The sequence below is a fragment of the Papio anubis genome, chromosome 1 (assembly GCF_008728515.1).
Source record: "Papio anubis isolate 15944 chromosome 1, Panubis1.0, whole genome shotgun sequence".
NCBI lineage: Eukaryota > Metazoa > Chordata > Mammalia > Primates > Cercopithecidae > Papio > Papio anubis.
Window position 1 is genome coordinate 202,498,604 of NC_044976.1, and position 18,883 is coordinate 202,517,486.

The following is an 18,883-nucleotide window of genomic DNA, read 5'->3' on the forward strand; positions in this document are numbered from 1 at the left end:
TCTCTGCACAATACCTGTCTTTCTCCTAGTGGAGTATCACCACGTCCTAGCTGCTCTTGAGGGCAAATCACCATTGGCTAAAGTCAAGAATATCTGGACAGCTTCAATGCTTAGTTACCTAAGTAATAAACCCACTTACAGAGCTGTGGAGAGAAAGGAGACCATATTTTTCAAAGGCCATTTTTTTCCCCTAAAGTTTCAGGCTGATCCTCTTTCTTTTTTTTTCCCCAAGAGACAGGGTCTTGCTCTGTCACCCAGGCTGGAGTGCAGTAGTGTAGTCATAGCTCACTGCAGCCTGAAACTCCTGGGCTCAAGCAATCCTTCCACCTTAACCTCCTGAGTAGCTGAGTGATACTTTAAAAAAAAAAAAAAAAAAAAGGTTTGGCCAGGCACGGTGGCTCACGCCTATAATCCCAGCACTTTTGGGAGGCCAAGGTGGGCAGATCACCTAAGGGCGGGAGTTTGAGATCAGCCTGACCAACATGGAGAAACCCTCTCTCTATTAAAAACACAAAATTAGCTGGGCATGGTGGCGCATGCCTGTAATCCCAGCTACTTGGGAGGCTGAGGCAGGAGAATCGCTTGAACCTGGGAGGTGGAGGTTATGGTGAGCCAAGATCATGCCATTGCACCCCAGCCTGGGCAACAAGAGCGAAACTCCATCTCAAAAATAAAATAAATAAATAAATAAATAGGTTTTTACCTGGTGAAGTTTCAGGGACATCCTGATAGCTGGAGCTACAACTTTATGCAGTAGGTCCATGTCAGCAAATACCCACTCGTCACGTGCTGTTATTCTGAAGTCACCTTTGAAGAGGGCATGGAGGCCATATAGGAAAGAATCCAGGCTGCAAAACAAAGTCCTAACTACTATTAATTCACATGGAACGAATGTTCAGAATCCTGTCATTGTGAGCAAGGTTTGAGTCTCCCATTTGTCCAAGAATTATCTTAACATTTAGGCTGATACAGAAAGAAAAGGAAGGTAACAGGACTCACCCCAATGCACCAAGTGCCTACCCCTATAGCCCATGTTTGGGCCCTCATAAGTGCTAGTGTCATGGTGTGGGCATTGTCTTCAGTCATTTTAGGAGCCACCAAAGTACTTGATTGCTGAATGTGACACTAAGATTTCAGGTCAGAACTGGCCTCACATGTCCACTCAAAGTTAGAGTGCTAAAACACAGGTTCTTCTACCCCAATAATCCCCTAGAGACTACCAGCTCCCCAGAGATAATGATACTAACTGCAGAATAATGCAGGAGCCTTTATTCTTCTTCTTTGCATTTCTGTATATCATTTCGGGGCTATGTTATTGGATTCAACCACAATATGGAGAGAGGAAATAAAACTAAACGAAATGTCAAATGGGTCATTTAGGTTCTCAGAGAACATGCATTTCCCAATCCCACCATTTTTTTTTTAATGATGAGAGGAAGAGGCAAAAGAGTGAAGCTTAAAACAAAAGATTAAGCAACTTCAGCAAAGTCTCAGGATACAAAATCAACATGCAAAAATCACAAGCATTCATATATACCAATAATAGACAAACAGAGAGCCAAACAATGAGTGAACTGCCATTCACAGTTGCTGCAAAGAGAATAAAATACCTAGGAATACAACTTACAAGAGATGTGAAGGACCTCATCAAGGAGAACTACAAACCACTGCTTAAGGAAATAAGAGAGGACACAAACAAATGGAAAAACATTCCATGCTCATGGATAGGAGAATCAATATCATGAAAATGGCCATACTGCCCAAAGTAATTTATAGATTCAATGCTATCCCCGTCAAGCTTCCATTGACTTTCTTCATATAATTAGAAAAAAATATTTTAATTTCATATGGAACCAGAAAAGAGCCCGTATAGCCAATACAATCCTAAGCAAAAAGAACAAAGCTGGAGGCATCACGCTACCTGACTTCAAACTATACTACAAGGCCACAGTAACCAAAACAGCATGGTACTGGTACAAAAACAGATACATAGACCAATGGAACAGAACAGAGGCCTCAGAAATAATGCCACACATTTACAACCATCTGATCTTTGACAAACCTGACAAAAACAAGCAATGGGGAAAGGACTCCCTATTTAATAAATGGTGTTGGGAAAACTGGCTAGCCATATGCAGAAAACTGAAACTGGACCCCTTCCTTACACCTTATACAAAAATTAACTCAAGATGGATTAAAGACTTAAATGTTAGACCTAAAACCATAAAAACCCTAGAAGAAAACCTAGGCAATACCATTCAGGACATAGGCATGGGCAAAGACTTCATGACTAAAGCACGAAAAGCAATGGCAACAAAAGCCAAAATTGACAAATGGGATCTAATTATACTAAAGAGCTTCTGCCCAGCAAAAGAAACTATCATCAGAGTGAACAGGCAACCTACAGAATGGGAGAAAATTTTTGCAATCTATCCATCTGACAAAGGGCTACAATCCAGAATCTACAATGAACTTAAACAAATTTACAAGAAAAAACCCCATCAAAAAGTGGGCAAAGGATATGAAGAGACACTTCTCAAAAGAAGACATTCATGTGGCCAAAAAACATATGAAAAACAGCTCATCATCACTGGTCATCAGAGAAATGCAAATCAAAACCACAATTAGATACCATCTCATGCCAGTTAGAATGGCAATCATTAAAAAGTCAGGAAACAACAGATGCTGGAGAGGATATGGAGAAATAAGGATGCTTTTACACTGTTAGTGGGAGTGTAAATTAGTTCAACCATTGTGGAAGACAGTATGGCGATTCCTCAAGGATCTAGAACCAGAAATACCATTGACCCAGCAATCCCATTACTGGGTATATACCCAAAAGGATGATAAATCATTCTACTATAAAGATACATGCACACATATGTTTACTGCAGCACTATTCACAATAGCAAAGACTTGGAACCAACCCAAATGCCCATCAATGATAGACTGGATAAAGAAAATGTGGCACATATACACCATGGACTACTATACAGCCATAAAAACGAATGAGTTCATGTCCTTTGCAGGGACCTAGATAAAGCTGGAAACCATCATTCTCAACAAACTAACACAAGAACAGAAAAGCAAACACTACATGTTCTCGCTCGTAAGTGGGAGTAGAACAATGAGAACACATGGACCCAGGGAGGGGAACATCACACACCAGGGCCTGTTGGAGGCTGGGGGCTAGGGGAGGGATAGCATTAGGAGAAATACCTAATGTAGATGACGGGTTGATGGGTGCAGCAAACCACCACAGCATGTGTATACTATGTAACAGACCTGCACGTTCTGCACATGTATCCCAGAACTTAAAGTATAATAATAATAAAAAAAGAATTCAATTCAATTGTTTTTCATATTTGGCCAACACTCAATTATATAAAAATTACAGCTCCACACACTTACATATTTTTTTAAAAAGATGGATCTTTCAAGATTATTCGGGTGTTCAGGTTCCTAGGATTTTCCTGCCTCGCTTCCATTTCCCACACATCACTCAGAGTTGCCAGGATGAAGAACAGGGGTATCACCCAAGGGAAATCTCTCAGAGCCTGGGGCCTTTAAATTTTGGATGAACCTGGGGAGTAGGTTTGGGAAAGCAACTCATCCTGCATTCCTAGGAGAGGAAGAACAGTTTCTTCTTTTTTTCCTGTGTTTTCTTTCTGTAAGTATTCTCTATGGCAGCCGCCTCTTACAACCCTGGTCTCTCACATCCCCAAGAGGTAGTTATGAGGCAAGTACAAGAAACAGCATCCCTGACAGGGTCGGCTTGGGACAGGATGAGCAGGGCATGTGTGTGAACGCAGTCTCTGAGGAAGGCTCCTCCTAAGGATTTAATGAGTTTGCTCACTGAGCAAGGCTTCTGATTCAACACAGCGCATTAGACCTGCACATCAGGGAAATAGTTCCACTGATTGCTATTTTAGCATTTCAGTGTGATGTACCACTATCATTAATATCTAGGACTCCCTTGAGAAAGAGGCTGCCAAGGCTTCACGGCTTCAGAGCAGACTGTGGGAAACAGGAACAGCCAGGGGCTGGTCAGGTGGGGTTCGGGGTGCTGTGGCCTAGAGGAGCCTGGAATCTTCCAGAAAAAGATCCAAGAAGCTATCAAAAGCTTCCTGGGGCCGTGAGCTTTAGCAACTGCCTAAGAGGCACCAAGAAGACTATTTTACAACAGCAGAGTCAGGCTGCAGGTAGGCTGATGCCGAGACTGGAGGCTTCTAAACATGAATAATGACCACTACCTGCTCTCAATAGAAAACATTTGGAAATGCTCCCAGCATCAGATAGGAGCTACGTGCCAAAATGAGAGAGCTAACTCCTGAAAAATGGGTGGGATTTATTCAGGAAAGGATTCGGAGGGGCATGATACTTGCTCAGAATGGCCTTGCATACGCATAAGAGAAAAAGCTGTCTCCAGATGTAGAGATGGGGATAGTGGAAAAGGAAGATTAACACCCAGACACCCAGCGCAACATCCACAGACAAAAGAGAAGAGCCAGGAATTGCAGGCATCAGCCTAGTGTTTGCCCAGCTGCATGTGCCCAGCAGCCATCAACTGCTCACTCACCAGCAGAAGAAAGGCAGGCTCCACAGGCTGCCTTTCTAAGATGCTTGAGTTCCATCGAAGGCCACCAACAATGGATATTTTCCCTGTCATTTCTATTTTCAGAGAAAATGAGACATTGGGGTGCTTCCTGCTGTTCCATTACTGAAATGATTCTCAATGTAGAAAACAAAGTCTGAGTTAGAATTCCACTAGATTGGGGATATTATCCCCAGCACCTTAGAGATCAAGGCATCCTAAAAGGAAGGTGTTTCATTACCTGGGTTTTTTTCCCCCGAGAGAATGAAGAGGGGGAAGGTGGCGAGCTGTGACAAGCCAAGCGGGGGTGGGCGGCAGCAGAGGTCTGCGGGACACCTGCAGCACATTTCTGTTGGAGCTTCACAGGGCTGTCTTTTCAAAGCTCTATTGAGAAATGACAGGCTCCCACCCTCAGGCCAACAGCTGGAGCTGGGCTTTTATTACTGGGAAATAGTGTTGCATCTGAGTCATTCAAGGTTGGCCTTCCTGGGGACTAAAACAGCCCCCACTCCCAGCCCTGTGGAGGATGTCAGTGAAGCAGGTCATCTTATCATAGTCGGTCAGCTGGGAAGTCAGTGGTGTGGGATTACACAGGGGCAGAGAGGGCAGGCAGGGCCCTGAAAAAACCTGGCACATGTGTAATCGTGTGTTAGGGGAGCATGTTCACACATAGAAGACCAAAGACTATGGCACTGAGATAAGCTGGCACTAGCTTCCATGGCACCATGGAAGTGCTAAGTACTGTCATAAATAAAAACAGCACTAGAAAAATGTCATGCTTTCAGATGATGAGGAGCTATCACTCGAGTACATTTCCTTTTTAACTGGAAAAAGCTGGAGTATATTGCGTAGGCTGTAACACTGCGCTACTCATTGCAGAATGAATCCATCACTTGCTGTTCTTCTGCTTCCTCACCCACTTCCTGTGACATAGCTGGTGGTTATGTGTGTAGAGGGGAGGCTGGAGCCTGAGTGCAAAGCACAGTTGTTTACAACTTTCCTGGAAATGGCTGTTCTCTGGCTGGAGGCTGGCGCCATTTCCACGATGCCCAGGACAGCCCCCACCACAAAGAACCCTATAGCTCAAAATGTCCATAGTGCCGCTGCTGAGAAACCCTGCTTTTTCAGAAAGACAGAGTAGCAGTGGAGGAGAAGTCTCCAAGTATTGGACAATGGGGTCCTTATCTTAAGTCTTAATGAACCTTGGGATGCAGAGAGAAACAGCTCTAATGTGGGGATAGTTTCTGCAGGACTCACAGGGGGATCTCCAGCACCATGACTGATTTGTTCATTTTAGTTAATTGCCAAACAGGCCTGTACATACTATGTTATTTACAGATTAGCATTGTGAAGCGCCTTCTGCTGCCGCGCACTGCCATAAACGGAACGCTTGTAGAACATATGTAAACAATTAAGTGTGATTTACTGGCTGGGTGTCCCATGTTTACGGATTAGTAACAGAAATACTCAGAGTGTGTGTGTGCCCGTCTACCTGTCACTGTCCCAGGCTCAGATAGCATCTCCACCTCGGGGACTGCAGCAAGGTCTCTTCATGTCTGCCTTATTCCTCTCTGTGGAATCCAGCAACCACACACTGGTTTCACGTCAATCCCATGCTCCTGACCACACTCTCCTGCTGTAGTTCCCCAAACAAAAACAACGATCCAAAGGTGTGTACAGTGCCACATGCCTGTAGTTTCAGCGACGTGGAAGGCTGATGTGGGGAGTTCAAAGATGTAGTGCATTCTGATGGCACCTGTGAGTAGCCATTGTACTCCAGCTTGGGCAACATAGAGATGTCCTGTCTCTTAAAACACACACACACACACACACACACACACACACACAGCACAGTGTTCTAGATGACTAGTACCATCTCTGAGTAACTAAAAGTGAAACAGAAGGAAACACTCTCCATTTGTATGGTGACTTGTGGGTTACTAAGTGCTTTCCAGTCCATCCTCTCATTCTCACAGATGCATGATGTAATTATTATAGCCCTTCCATATGAGAAGCAACAGGCCAGAAAAAGTTGAGAGAGAGAGTAAGATGGGTTGGAACAAATACTCAGTGTTTTATGCCACACTGAAGAAGCACAGAAGAAAACCCACAGCTGCTTCCAGGCTACCTACCTCTCTAGCAAACATGGAGTTGCTTTTATAATGTGTAACTAGAGTCATCTTCTTTATAATTTAGTTTTTTGAGACGGAGTCTCTCTCTGTTGCCCAGGCTGGAGTGCTATGGCGTGATCTCAGCTCACTGCAACCTCCACCTCCCAGGTTCAAGTGATTCTCGCACCTCAGCCTCCCAAGTAGCTGGGATTACAGGCACCTGCCACCATGCCCGGCTAAATTTTTTTGTATTTTTAGTAGAGACGGGGTTTCACCATGTTGGCCAGGCTAGTCTCGAACTCCTGACCTCAAGGGATCCACTCGCTTCAGCCTCCCAAAGTGCTGAGATTACAGGCGTGAGCCACCACGTCTTAAAGGCCTGTTCAGAGCTGTGTGAGAATGAACTAATCCCTTTAAAGGCTTCAGTTGAGCCACAACACTGAAAGCGCTGTGAGTATAGTTCTTGAACTCATCCCCATCTCACCCCCCTAATTGGTGTGTATACTCTGCACAGACCCTGAATTGAGAGTGTGTTAATACTGCGTTCATAAACTCTTTATCCAGGAAGTTACTCCATTGGCTCTAAAATCAGGACCACCTCTGATTGGGATCCCAGCTCTCTTCTACCTGGTAAAGAACATTCAGAAAGAACACTCGGTAAAGAACACGTGATGTCCCCCAAATAGCTCCAAGGTGCTTCACTTCCTCTAGAGTTCAGGTGCTGCACTGAGAGGCAGCATATGGGCCTACAGGGTTGGAGGGATGGGAGCCAGGAGCTCCAAACTGAAGCTTAAATCTTGGCTCTGATACTTGTCTCTTGCCCTCATTATCATCAATTTCTTTCTGTGTTCACTCATATGATCAATTACTGCCAGGCATATTTAGAGACCTGGTGAGGGTCTTGCTAGGAATTTCTTTCCATGGGTGACCCAGTGCACAAGTGGGGTCTGCGGACAATGGGTGCCTGTTGGTGAGGGGGTGGGACAATTCCAAATACACCCCAGTGTCCAGCATTCACTTTGTCCTATGGGATCAAAGCCTGTGTCCTCAATGACTCAGTAAATGTGTCCAAGTCAGCTGGCTATGGAGGGTGCACAGTGGCAGTACCTCCTATGGGAAAGGCACTGGGCTGGCAGGAAAGGGCAAGATGCCATCCCAGGGGTGAAGCATCCCTGAGCTCAGGCCACACTGAGCATCAGAGCCATGACTCCTGCAGCAGGCGCCGTCAGCAGCTCTCAGCATCGCAACCCAGCACAGGACAGGTCCACAAGGAAGCATGCGTAGGTGAGAAGGTGGATGCCCTGGAGCAGCTGCGCCACCCCAGGGAAGTGTCCATGCAGAGCTGGGGGGAGTGTGGTGTGTTCCTGCAGAGCAGATGGAGATTAACTGCTGGGAGATGTTGTGGACAGCGGGACAGTGTGGCCAGTAGGAGCGAGGACTCTGGAGTCTGGGCATGACTCTGTGGTGAGACCCGCACAAATCACTTCTCTGTGCTTCAGATATCCCAGCTGTGAAATCGAGCCAATAATACCTATCTCATCCTCTTTCATGCTTTCAGAGAAGACGAAATGCATTAACTCTCCTAACTCGCATTAGCACTCTGCCCAGTACCTAGTGGGCACCGCTGTAAGTGTTCACTGATACTGTTATTGTTATTTTCACCCCTGAACTAGTATATTTCAGCAGTCAATATCCAGGCCACCGTGGCTTCAAACTAAGCACGTTTGAATTGCAGAATCTCATATAATCACTGGAAATAAATTATGTTGGCTAAAGGATTTCAGTGATATTGGTGATATTGCTTCAAATAAATCGTTAAGTGTGAAATAATAATTAACAAAAGAGAAATAACAAAAATGCAAAATTTAATTAAAAATATATTTTTAAAGTATGTTTCACCTCATGATGTTTTAGCAGCAATAGTTCTCTGCTCGGAGGCTCCACATCAAGCAGACCAACTACTATTGTCTGGTGCAAAATCCTTCATAAGCCCGGTCTGATGACCAGGGCTGGGCGGGCTATAGAAGAATCAATCACTCGGCAGCTTGTTCAAAATCACAGATTTCCAAATCCAAGATGTAGAGAGTCCATGTCACTGGTTTGTGATGGAGTTTGGGGTCTGTATTCTGATCAAGCTCCCTCGGTGATTCTGAGGTTTGGAGTCACGGGACCAGAGAACCTGCGGTCTCCTAAAGATGCCAAGACATTTCAGAGAAGCAGGGAGCTGGAACCTGGAGGAAAGCCCATACGCCAGGCCGGGGTGGGAGGGGCCTTGCCACACTGCATTGGAATTTAAGGTTCCAGAAACTTCTGCTCCTTTGTAGGCTATCATTTCTTCCCCCTATGCTTTAAACTTGGATATTTTTCTCATGTTCCAAGATTGTGATTTTAGCTGATAACATGATTTTAATCTCCTAGGTCAGATCTTGCATCCTGTTTACTTTATCGGATTCTGATTTCTGAGTTTCCTTAGTCTGGCAAATGGACCTTAATTTCCTTTACAAGATCATCCACTGTGACATGACAGCTGGCCCCAGTGTGAGGCCTCATCTCCAGTGGAAGTTCAGGAGGAGAAGTTGAGATGATGTCCTAGATTTCTGAAGAGAATATTTCCTCAGCACGCTGTGGGTGGGAGGAGTGTGTAGATGGTAGATGGAGTGACCTCAGACCACAACAGTGACCTCCTGCCACAAGGCAGCATGCCAGGGCTTGGCAGAGCACACTTCGGTTTGGCTTGTTTCCCTATCACTTTTCAAGATCAAATGTGCCTTAAATTTTCTATCCTCTTAGAAGCTTACTCTACTCTGAGTCAGTAAATTTTTTTTTACAAACAAACCTGTTGCTTCTGTAAAATGCAGCCATCTTCTCCTAACCTCTATTGATGGAGCATCAGCTAGAATCCGCCTCATCGCCTTTCATGTATTTGAAGACAGTAATCCAACCATCTCATAGCCGCTGTGGTCACTGAAACTATTTTGACTTCCTACTAAAACATCTCATTATATCTGGATGGATTTCTTCAGTGGGAGACACAGTTTTCCAAGAAGGTAAGTTTCAAACCTTAAATCTAAAAAAATAAGTGTTTTCTTGTCACATCCATATGAACCCATTCCATCTCCATAACATATCAATATTTTATTTAAAGACAATTTAGATAAAGGTAGTCTGTTGCTCACTTGTATTTGGCATCTCATTTAAGATGATTTTGAATTTACTCATCTTCCCTAATTTTGCATGCATATATTTTTCTTTCTTCAGGACTACCCATCAAATGTATGTCACTTTTATAAAGTCAAGACATTTCCTCCAACAAATCGGTCAAGTGAAGTGTATCTTTAAGACCTACCAGGGAAGCCAGCGTTCACCATCACCTGATGTCCTTTAGCACTAACTATGTAAGAATGACTTGTTGCGTCTCCTACAGTACATCTAAGGACATACTCCCCATTTAAAAATTATACAACCATAGAGCACTATGCAAACATACACAATTATGAGCCATTCTTACTTTGCACTTGAATATAATCATACTAAGTAAAAGATTAGCACATTGAGGCTGGGTGCAGTGGCTCACACCTGTAATCCCAGCACTTTTGGAGGCCAAGACAGGCGGATCACCAGGTCAGGAGTTCGAGACCATCCTGGCTAACATGGTGAAACCTTGTCTCTGCTAAAAATACAAAAATTAGTTGGGCGCGGTGGTGGGCGCCTGTATTCCCAGCTACATGGGAGGCTGAGGCAGGAGAATGGTGTGAACCCAGCGGAGCTTGAAGGGGGGGGAAACCGCCCCACGGAACTCCAATTTGGGGGAAAAAGAGAGAACCCAAAAAAAAAAAAAAAAAAAAAAAAAAAAAAGATTAGCACATTGAATCCATCATTGTATAAAAACAGTAATATGACCAAGTAGAATTTATCTTGGAATTGTAAGGGTGTTTCAACATGAGGAAATCTACTAATGTAACACAACATTAATAGATTAAAGGAGAATAATAATATCATCTGAATTATGGCCCCCAATTCTATACAAATTACAAATTCAACATCCTTTTTTTTTTTTTTGAGACAGAGTCTCACTCTGTCGCCCAGGCTGGAGTGCAGTGGCGCGATCTTGGCTCACTGCAACCTCCACCTCCCAGGTTCAAGCAATTCTTCTGCCTCAGCCTCCCATGTAGCTGGGACTAAGGCGCTGGCCACCAGGCATGGCTATTTTTTGTATTTTTAGTAGAGACAGGGTTTCACCATGTTGGTCAGGCTGGTCTTGAACTCCCGACCTCAGGTGATCCGCCTGCCTCAGTCTCCCAAAGTGCTGGGATTACAGGCGTGAGCCACCGCACTCGGCTTCAACATCCTTTCTTGATAAAGCTTTAGCAAGCTAGGAAAAGAAAGAAACTCCCTGCCTTCATAACAGTGGTTTCATAGAAACCTAAACCAAACTCCATTTTAAAAATTAATTTTAATTTTAAGTTCCATGGTATATGTGCAGGATGTGCAGGTTTGTTACACAGGTAAATGTGCGCAATGGTGCCAAACCCCATTTTCAATGCTCAAATATTAGGCTCATTCCCATTAATGTCTGGATTAGGCCAAGGATGCTGCGGTAGGCAGAATAATGGCCCCCAGGGATGCCCATGTCCTAATCCCTGAAACCTGTGAGTAGGTTACCTTACAAGGCAAAAGGAATTCTGTAGATGTGATTAAATTGAGGATCTTAAAATGAAGAGAGTATCTGGGTGGGTCCAATGTAATCATAAGGATGCGAACGAGGAAGGCAGAACCCTGTGTTCAAGTCAGAGAGATTTCAGGATGCAACACTGCTGGCTTTGAAGATGAAAGGGGCCATAGGGATGTAAGCAGCCTCTAGAAAAGGAACGGATTTTCCCCTCAGAGCCTCCTTCTGGAGGGGATGGAAGCTCCACAGTCTTGAAGACACCATGACTGTAGTCTGCTGAAATCCATTTAGGACCCCTGACCTCTGAGACTGAAATATACTGAATGCATACTGCTTTAAGCCACCAAGTGTGTTGTAACTTGTTATAGCAGCAGTGCAGCATCAGATGCCAAACTGCAAAGTGGTGCTGGGGGCCTCAGCCAGTCCACTAAGAAAAAGAATGGAGTTATAAACCTTGAAAAGAAAAAGAGTCAAACTGTCACCATTTTTAGATGTTTTTCTTTCCACCAGAAAATCAGATAATTAATTGAAATATTATTACGTTAATAACAGAGTTCAGTAGAAGTGCTCAGAATGGGATAAATCTTAAAAAATAACTTCCTGGACACTAGAAGTAACCAATTGGAAAATGTGAGAGAAGAAATGGTTCTGTTCACAATCACAACAAAACTGTAAAATACTTAGAAATAACCTCATTAAGAAATTACAAATCTCCAAAAATGATAAAATTTTACCAAAGGAGTTTTAAAACTGAGCAATCAGAAAGATACACCACATTATTAAATAATGCTCATTTTGTTTTCTGAAATTAATCTGTGTATTAAATACAATCTCCATCAAAATTCCAATGGAAATTCTAAAACTTTACCTTGAAGAGAAAATGAGCAAGACTAGCATGCCAACAGAAAAGTATAAAAGACAAGAAGAAAGTAAAGACAGGAGGACTTGGCTTATCAGATGTCAGAACAATGTATCACTCCAGTAAACCAAACAGTATGGCATCATTGTAAGAACAGACAAATTGAGCACTTTAGCAGAAGCAAACCCAGAAGTACTCCATTTATGTACGGGGATGCAGTATCTAGCAAAAGTGGTACTTCAAGTCAGTGATAATTTTTACTAATTAATTAATGATGAGATACCAAATATAAATGACCAATAAACATGAGGAAAGATTCTTATTCCTTACTGTTAATAGAAATGTAAGTTCAAATAAGAACAAGATATCATTTCTTACTCCTACTCACAGGTTTCAGGGATTAGGACATGGGCATCCTTGGAGGCCATTATTCTGTCTATCACAGCACAATCTGGACATGAATGGGAATGAGTCTAATATTTTAGCATTGAAAATGGGGTTTGGCACCATTGCACACATTTACCTAGAGACTAGAAAAATCCAAAGCAATGGAATGCCCAGCATTAGTGAGCACATGGCAAAACACTATTGTCAAAAGTGCACGTTGGAACAGCTTTTTTGGAAAGCAGAGCAATTTGAGTGTATCTATGATATTATGATTTTACATATATATAATGATTTTATTGTATTTAAATATTAAATATATTAAATTTTTATTATTTGATTATTATTTATGATATTATGATTTGATAGATAGATAGGTTTTCATCCACAGTTCCAGGCTTACAACTCCCACAACTCTTGTTATAGTCCTTTGTTATAATGCGGGGGCACTTCCAGCCTTAGAAGCAGGCCTCGTGAAACAGAATCTCTCTCTGTGATCTCTTGTTCTCCTTTTACCTGGCCAAGGCAAGACTCGAATCTGACAGTGGGTCATAAGACCCTCATTCCAGAAAGGGCCCTGTCCCATATTCTGGAGAAAAGAATGATGCACAGAGAGGCCCAGAAGAATCTGAGCAGACCGGCCTTGCTGGGTTTAGGTAAAGCCCTTTGTGCCCAATCATATTTCTGCACAGCTGTCCAAGTTTCAGTCATGGACAACCAATGACGCTCCATAACAGGCCCAAAGGACGCACAGTTCCAGGGGCTTCTACAGAGTGAACACGTGCAGGCAGATAGGAAGGTGAAGAAGAATTCATCCACCTGCCTGGAGAGTGGCGCACCCCAACTTCACAGGGATGGAAGCTCCTGTGCTCAAGACCCTTTCAGACCTGGCCCTATGCATCTCTTCATCTGGCTGTTTATTTGTATCCTTTAAAATATCCTTCATAATAAACCAGTAAATGTGTTTCCCTGGATTCTGTGAGCTGCTCTAGCAAACTAATTGACCCCAAAGAGGGAATTGTGGGACCCCTCACGTAGAAGCCAGTCGGTCAGAAGTTCGGGTGGCCCAGACTTGTGGGCCTCAACCTTCAACCTGTGGGATCTGACACCAGCTCTGGTCAGTGTCAGAAGTGAACTGGAGGGCACCCAGCTAGTGTGCAGAGCTGCTTGCTTGCAGGGAGAAATCCCATATATTTTGGGGCCACAGAAGTCTTCTGTGTTGATGAGTGTTGTTGTTTTTGTGTGAGAAGAGAGGAAAAACATGGTTTGAGAGTTTTTCCCTAAACAGTATCTATAAAAATTACACGTAAAATTTGTTTGAGCTCTGGAGACTATTTTTTTCAAGTCAAACTATTTATGGCACCCTAGCAGATTAAATAGAAATCCCAGCTGTTGGTTGAAGAGCGGTGGGGCCCTGCCAGGCTCCAACCTCCCCTCCCACTGCATCCTCCACCCCGAACCCCAGGCACATCCAACCAGGTTAGAACTTCATGACTGCAGACCATGGGCTTAGGGTGGGATGTAAAAGAAGTTGTCTTTTGTAAGCAAAAAAAACTGAAAGGAAAGTGTCTTGGAGGATCTTTCTATGTGAAAGTGAACCAGTGAAGTGAACTCAGTGAAGTGAACCAGACCCAAATAACCAAGTGTTTCCCTAGAATACTAAGAGGATTCTCCCCAGAGTTACCTCATCACCATATCTGCAGCAAGTAGAGTTGACATCGAGTATGAGAAACTATCTGAAACAAAGGAAGTCCCATCAAAACAAAGTTTAAAAAAGCAGCTGGTAAGCATGGCGTTTAATTAAAGAAAAAGAAATAAAGCGGACCAAACAAGAACCGCCTGGATCAGGAATATCTGAACAAGTTACACAAAGAACAAGACTGAAAAAGCCTTTGAAAATGTCTTAGATATGGCCGGGCGCGGTGGCTCACGCCTGTAACCCCAGCACTTTGGGAGGCCGAGGCGGGCGGATCACAAGGTCAGGAGATCGAGACCACGGTGAAACCCCGTCTCTACTAAAAATACAAAAAATTAGCCGGGCGCGGTTGTGGGCGCCTGTAGTCCCAGCTACTCGGGAGGCTGAGGCAGGAGAATGGCGGGAACCCGGGAGGCGGACCTTGCAGTGAGCTGAGATCGCGCCATTGCACTCCAGCCTGGGCGACAGAGCGAGACTCCGTCTCAAAAAAAAAAAAAAAAAAAGAAAATGTCTTAGATATGAAATGATATTTGCAACTTGAAGTTTATAAGACATTTCAAATTGATCCAACAAAAGAGCTTTTTAAAATCATTTTCCCAGGTGCTACGAATATCTCAAGAGTCATTTTGTGATTTTAAGTGCAAGATCCTATGAAGCCCTTCTCAAACACTGTTCTCTGCTTACCATTTAATGAGGAGCCTGATCTTGGGGGCTACATCATCATGTTTTATGAAGCCCACAGAGGAGTCGTCTGCTAGACCCGCAGTAATCATCAAGCTTAGTCCCAGATGGCCACAAAGAGAATGCCCTGAGTCCAGTGTGGGACTGAGTCAGGTAAGAGGACAGGGAGAGACTGGAGGCCAGCCAGCTCCTCCCCAGGAGATTGGCCTAAAATAGGCATTAACATGAGACTTTAAGGGTCAGACTTTTGGCATTTCTCACCTGTAAAAAGGATCATGAAATTCTGAGACGTGGGAGATGAAAGAGTAGTTGATGTCAGAAATTCTAACTACCCTCGGTTCTTACCTGTCCCTCTTGGTGACTCCAGGCTACTGCCTCCAGAGGGAAATGGAAAGCACTGGCAGCCACAACACTTTACCCTTTATCAACTCACAATTCTTACTTGATGATACCTCCCAACAACTTGCCACCAGTGTAGATTCACAGCTGCCCCTTTCAAGAAGGACATTCGGAAACATAGTCAACAAGTCTCCCTGGGCTTGGTTACCTGACAGCCCAGAACTGTGAAGGTTGCTAAACAAATAGACAGGTGGGTTTTGCCCTTAACAAGCTTATAATCCCACCTAACGACACAAAACTCACTCAAGTCAGTATCAAAAGAACCCCTTTTGCAGAGCACCATCAACAATATAATATAGACACAATGAAGCAAGTCCAAGTAGAAAACATCCCGGGGATGGGGCAGAGGCTACGTAGAGCCACCCTTTCTTCTCTAAGCTCCCTAGGTTTGTGTTCTCAAGCTTGGCTGCCCATTGACATCACCTGGGAGCTTTTGAAACTTGGAATTTGTGGTCCCACCCACAGACGTGCTGATAGATTGATTAAATATCCTGGGAATCAGGATATTTAAAAGCCTGACAGGAGATTGTAATGCGCACGTGGGGTTGAGAACCACTCATCAAGGTGATTCCACCTTGTGGGCAGGCAGAGTTCAGCACCACGGCCCATAGTGCTGAAAAAGGGGACATCTGCGCAGTGGCCGCTGATTTGGGTGATTTGAAGCTGATTGATGAAATTTTAAGAGCAGTTTGGCATGAGTACTGTTTCTTTGGTGGACAACACCACCTGAGTGACACAGGGTGCCAGAGAGCCAGCAGAGTTCGATTTTGTTTTTGTTCTTTAAAAAGACAGACATGAGCTATTTGCCCACTGAGGGGAGAGACCCAATAGAGAAAGGGTTTGAAAAACAGAAGGAGCATCCAATTCAACAGTGCCCCAAGGAGACAGGGTGAAGCAGGGTCTGGACTAGAGCACACATGTGAGGATTTTCTTTTATGAAGACAATTAGCGGAAAGGGAACTAACACTGATTGAGCACCAACTCTGTTAGGTACCGGGCTAGGCACTTCATAGGCATGATTTCATTGAATCTTCCCAGCAAATCTGCAAGGACCTCTGTAACAAAGAAGGTCCTATACCCAGACTCCCTGGGTCTTGACTCTTCCATGTGAATGATATTTCCAAATCAAATACTCCAAAAGAGCAGTGATCAAAAAAATGTTCTTGCAGGCCCAACATAATTTATTATGAAAAGAACTATCTGAAAATAGTATAATAAGTCCAGCTTCAAAATAAAGAAAATGATTGACAAAATCTGTCAAACATGTAAAAGTGGGTGCCTGTACCTAAGAGATTCTAACTTCTCCCCACAGGTACCTGATGGCCATATTGTGAGCGGCCGTTCCTAGAGCTCTCCTCCCCAGGGTGCACAGGGCGAAGGACAGGGTCACCAAGGGAGAGTCCTCGTCACTGTCCAGGGTCTTTGAAGGCTGAAAGAGCAAGAAGTTAACTCAGCTTTCACACAGGTTCCAATATGTACCAACACAGACTCATAAATGTAGAGTGACAGTGGCTTTGTAAGTCAGCCACGTGGTCATCCAGTCCCCTCTAAGATGACCTCACAGACACGGAACGCTCAGCTTCCTGAAGCAGTTTCTGCTGTGGTTGGACATGAAATAAATAAATAAATAAGTAAGTAAAGTGGAAAAGTTATTTTAGGAAAGAAAAGGGCCTACAACATGGGCTGATGACCTGCTTTTCTGGGATTTGAAATATGGCACTTCAGGTCATAAAGATGGGCAGTGATTACAGTCAAATGGGTGCCCACCTTAACACTCTCCAATGCAAAGGAGAGGCATGGTCGAGCAGGGAGAGAAGAAGAACTTGGATCCAGTGTGAAGGACAGTCCTCTGTTCTCTAACAAGGAGCCCTGTGGGTTGACTGCTTGACTGTAAGTCCACAATCAACAACCAAATTAAAGGCATCTTTCAGCTTGGGCATGGTGGCTCATACCTGCAATCCCAGCACTTTGGGAAGCCAAGATGGGAGGATCACTTGAGCCCAGGAGTTCAAGACCATCTTGGGCAACATAGCAAAACCCCATCTCCATAAAACATTCTTTAAATATTAGCCAGGTGGCCAGGTGCAGTGGCTCATGCCTGTAATCCCAGCACTTTGGGAGGCCAAGGTGGGCAGATCACCTGAGGTCAGGAGTTCGAGACCAGCCTGGCCAACATAACCAAACCCTGCCTCTACTACAAATACAAAAATTAGCCGGGCATGGTGGTGTGCACCTGTAATCCCAGCTACCCAGGAGGCTGAGGCAGGAGAGTCGCTGGAACACAGTGGGGCAGAGGCTGCAGTGAGCTGAGATTGCACCACTGCACTCTAGCCTGAGCAACAGAGCAAGACTCCGTCTCGAAAAATAAATACATAAAAATAATAAATTAGCCAGGCATGGTGGCATGTGCTTCTAGTCCCAGCTACCAGGAAGGTTAACACAAGAGGATCACTTGATCTCAGGAGTCTGAGGCTGCAATAAGCTATGATCGTTCTGCTGCACTCCAACCTAGGGAGAGTGAGACTCTGTCTTTTAAAAAAAATTGTCCAAAGTCAGCTTAAAAAAGAAAAAAAGGGAGAGTGGGGAGATGCAGGAGAAATTTAAAGTCAAAATATCTTTTGCAAGGAAAATAAAATAATTTCACGAACCATCTGAGGAATGGACAGAGCCATTATGGAGCTATCGCCGATAACATCAATCAATTCTTTGAATATCTCAACTGCTTAAAGAGGCCTGGCATGAGTTAAGATTATTATCACACCTTCTTCGTGGTTGGTCTGAAGAAAGCAGGTTCTGCCACCTGCTTCTTCTCCCACCTGTTTTTAATCACCCATAAGAAATTCACAGAACTTGGCTAACGTTGTGGTTTGGTTTACTCTCTCTAGCACATGCCACATACTGCATCAGCTGCTGAGGAAGTTGTTTCTAACTTGTATCCCCATTTTCCAACAACAACCCGTGGACTCAGCTTTTCAAATCCTAAGAAGCAAAGTAAACCTGCTCCCTGCATTTGCTCCCTCCCCCTTCTCCTCCTCCCCTGTCCCCTTCTCCTCTTTTTGTAAACTGTCATAATTCTTGATTATATTTCTAAGAGGCAGGATTCACTTCCAGAAGTGTTCTCAGCACATAAGCAGTAACAGCACAGACACACAAAATAATGATGACAGAAGTTAAGTTGGACCATCTGATTGCTAAATAGAATTTTCATGTCCATGATTCAATACGTTCAGTAAATCCCCCCGATTTCAGCACAGATAGACTTGGTAGGGAAATCCCAAAATGTAATTTTAAACAAAGAAGCTTCAAATGTTTAAAAGTTATAATAGAGGCTTAAAACTTCGCTGGCCCTGAGCACTGCATAAAGGGATCTATACCTTCAAGTGTTCTTCACTGGAGACATGCCATATTGATTCTCCTATTTAATTTTGCTTACCTTCAATAAACATTATCCAAATAGTGCTTTTTTTCTATCCTCTATGTTAAAAGTCTA

General features: G+C 43.8%; 1 protein-coding gene across 3 annotated transcripts in view; it reads right to left on the bottom strand.

Annotated features, from left to right (window-relative positions):
• The window catches only part of PCNX2 (pecanex 2), a 304,697-nt gene that overhangs the window by 18,813 nt on the left and 267,001 nt on the right, over nt 1-18,883 (bottom strand). For 2 of the 3 annotated variants that reach the window (XM_021931429.2, XM_017953734.3), the window contains exons 28-29: nt 16,710-16,822; nt 704-863 (exon numbers count right to left, since the gene is read on the bottom strand). In XM_021931429.2, the coding sequence (XP_021787121.2) occupies nt 704-863; nt 16,710-16,822 (273 nt within the window). The remainder of the gene's footprint in view (nt 1-703; nt 864-16,709; nt 16,823-18,883) is intronic. The other variant, XM_021931434.2, reaches the window with a different exon arrangement.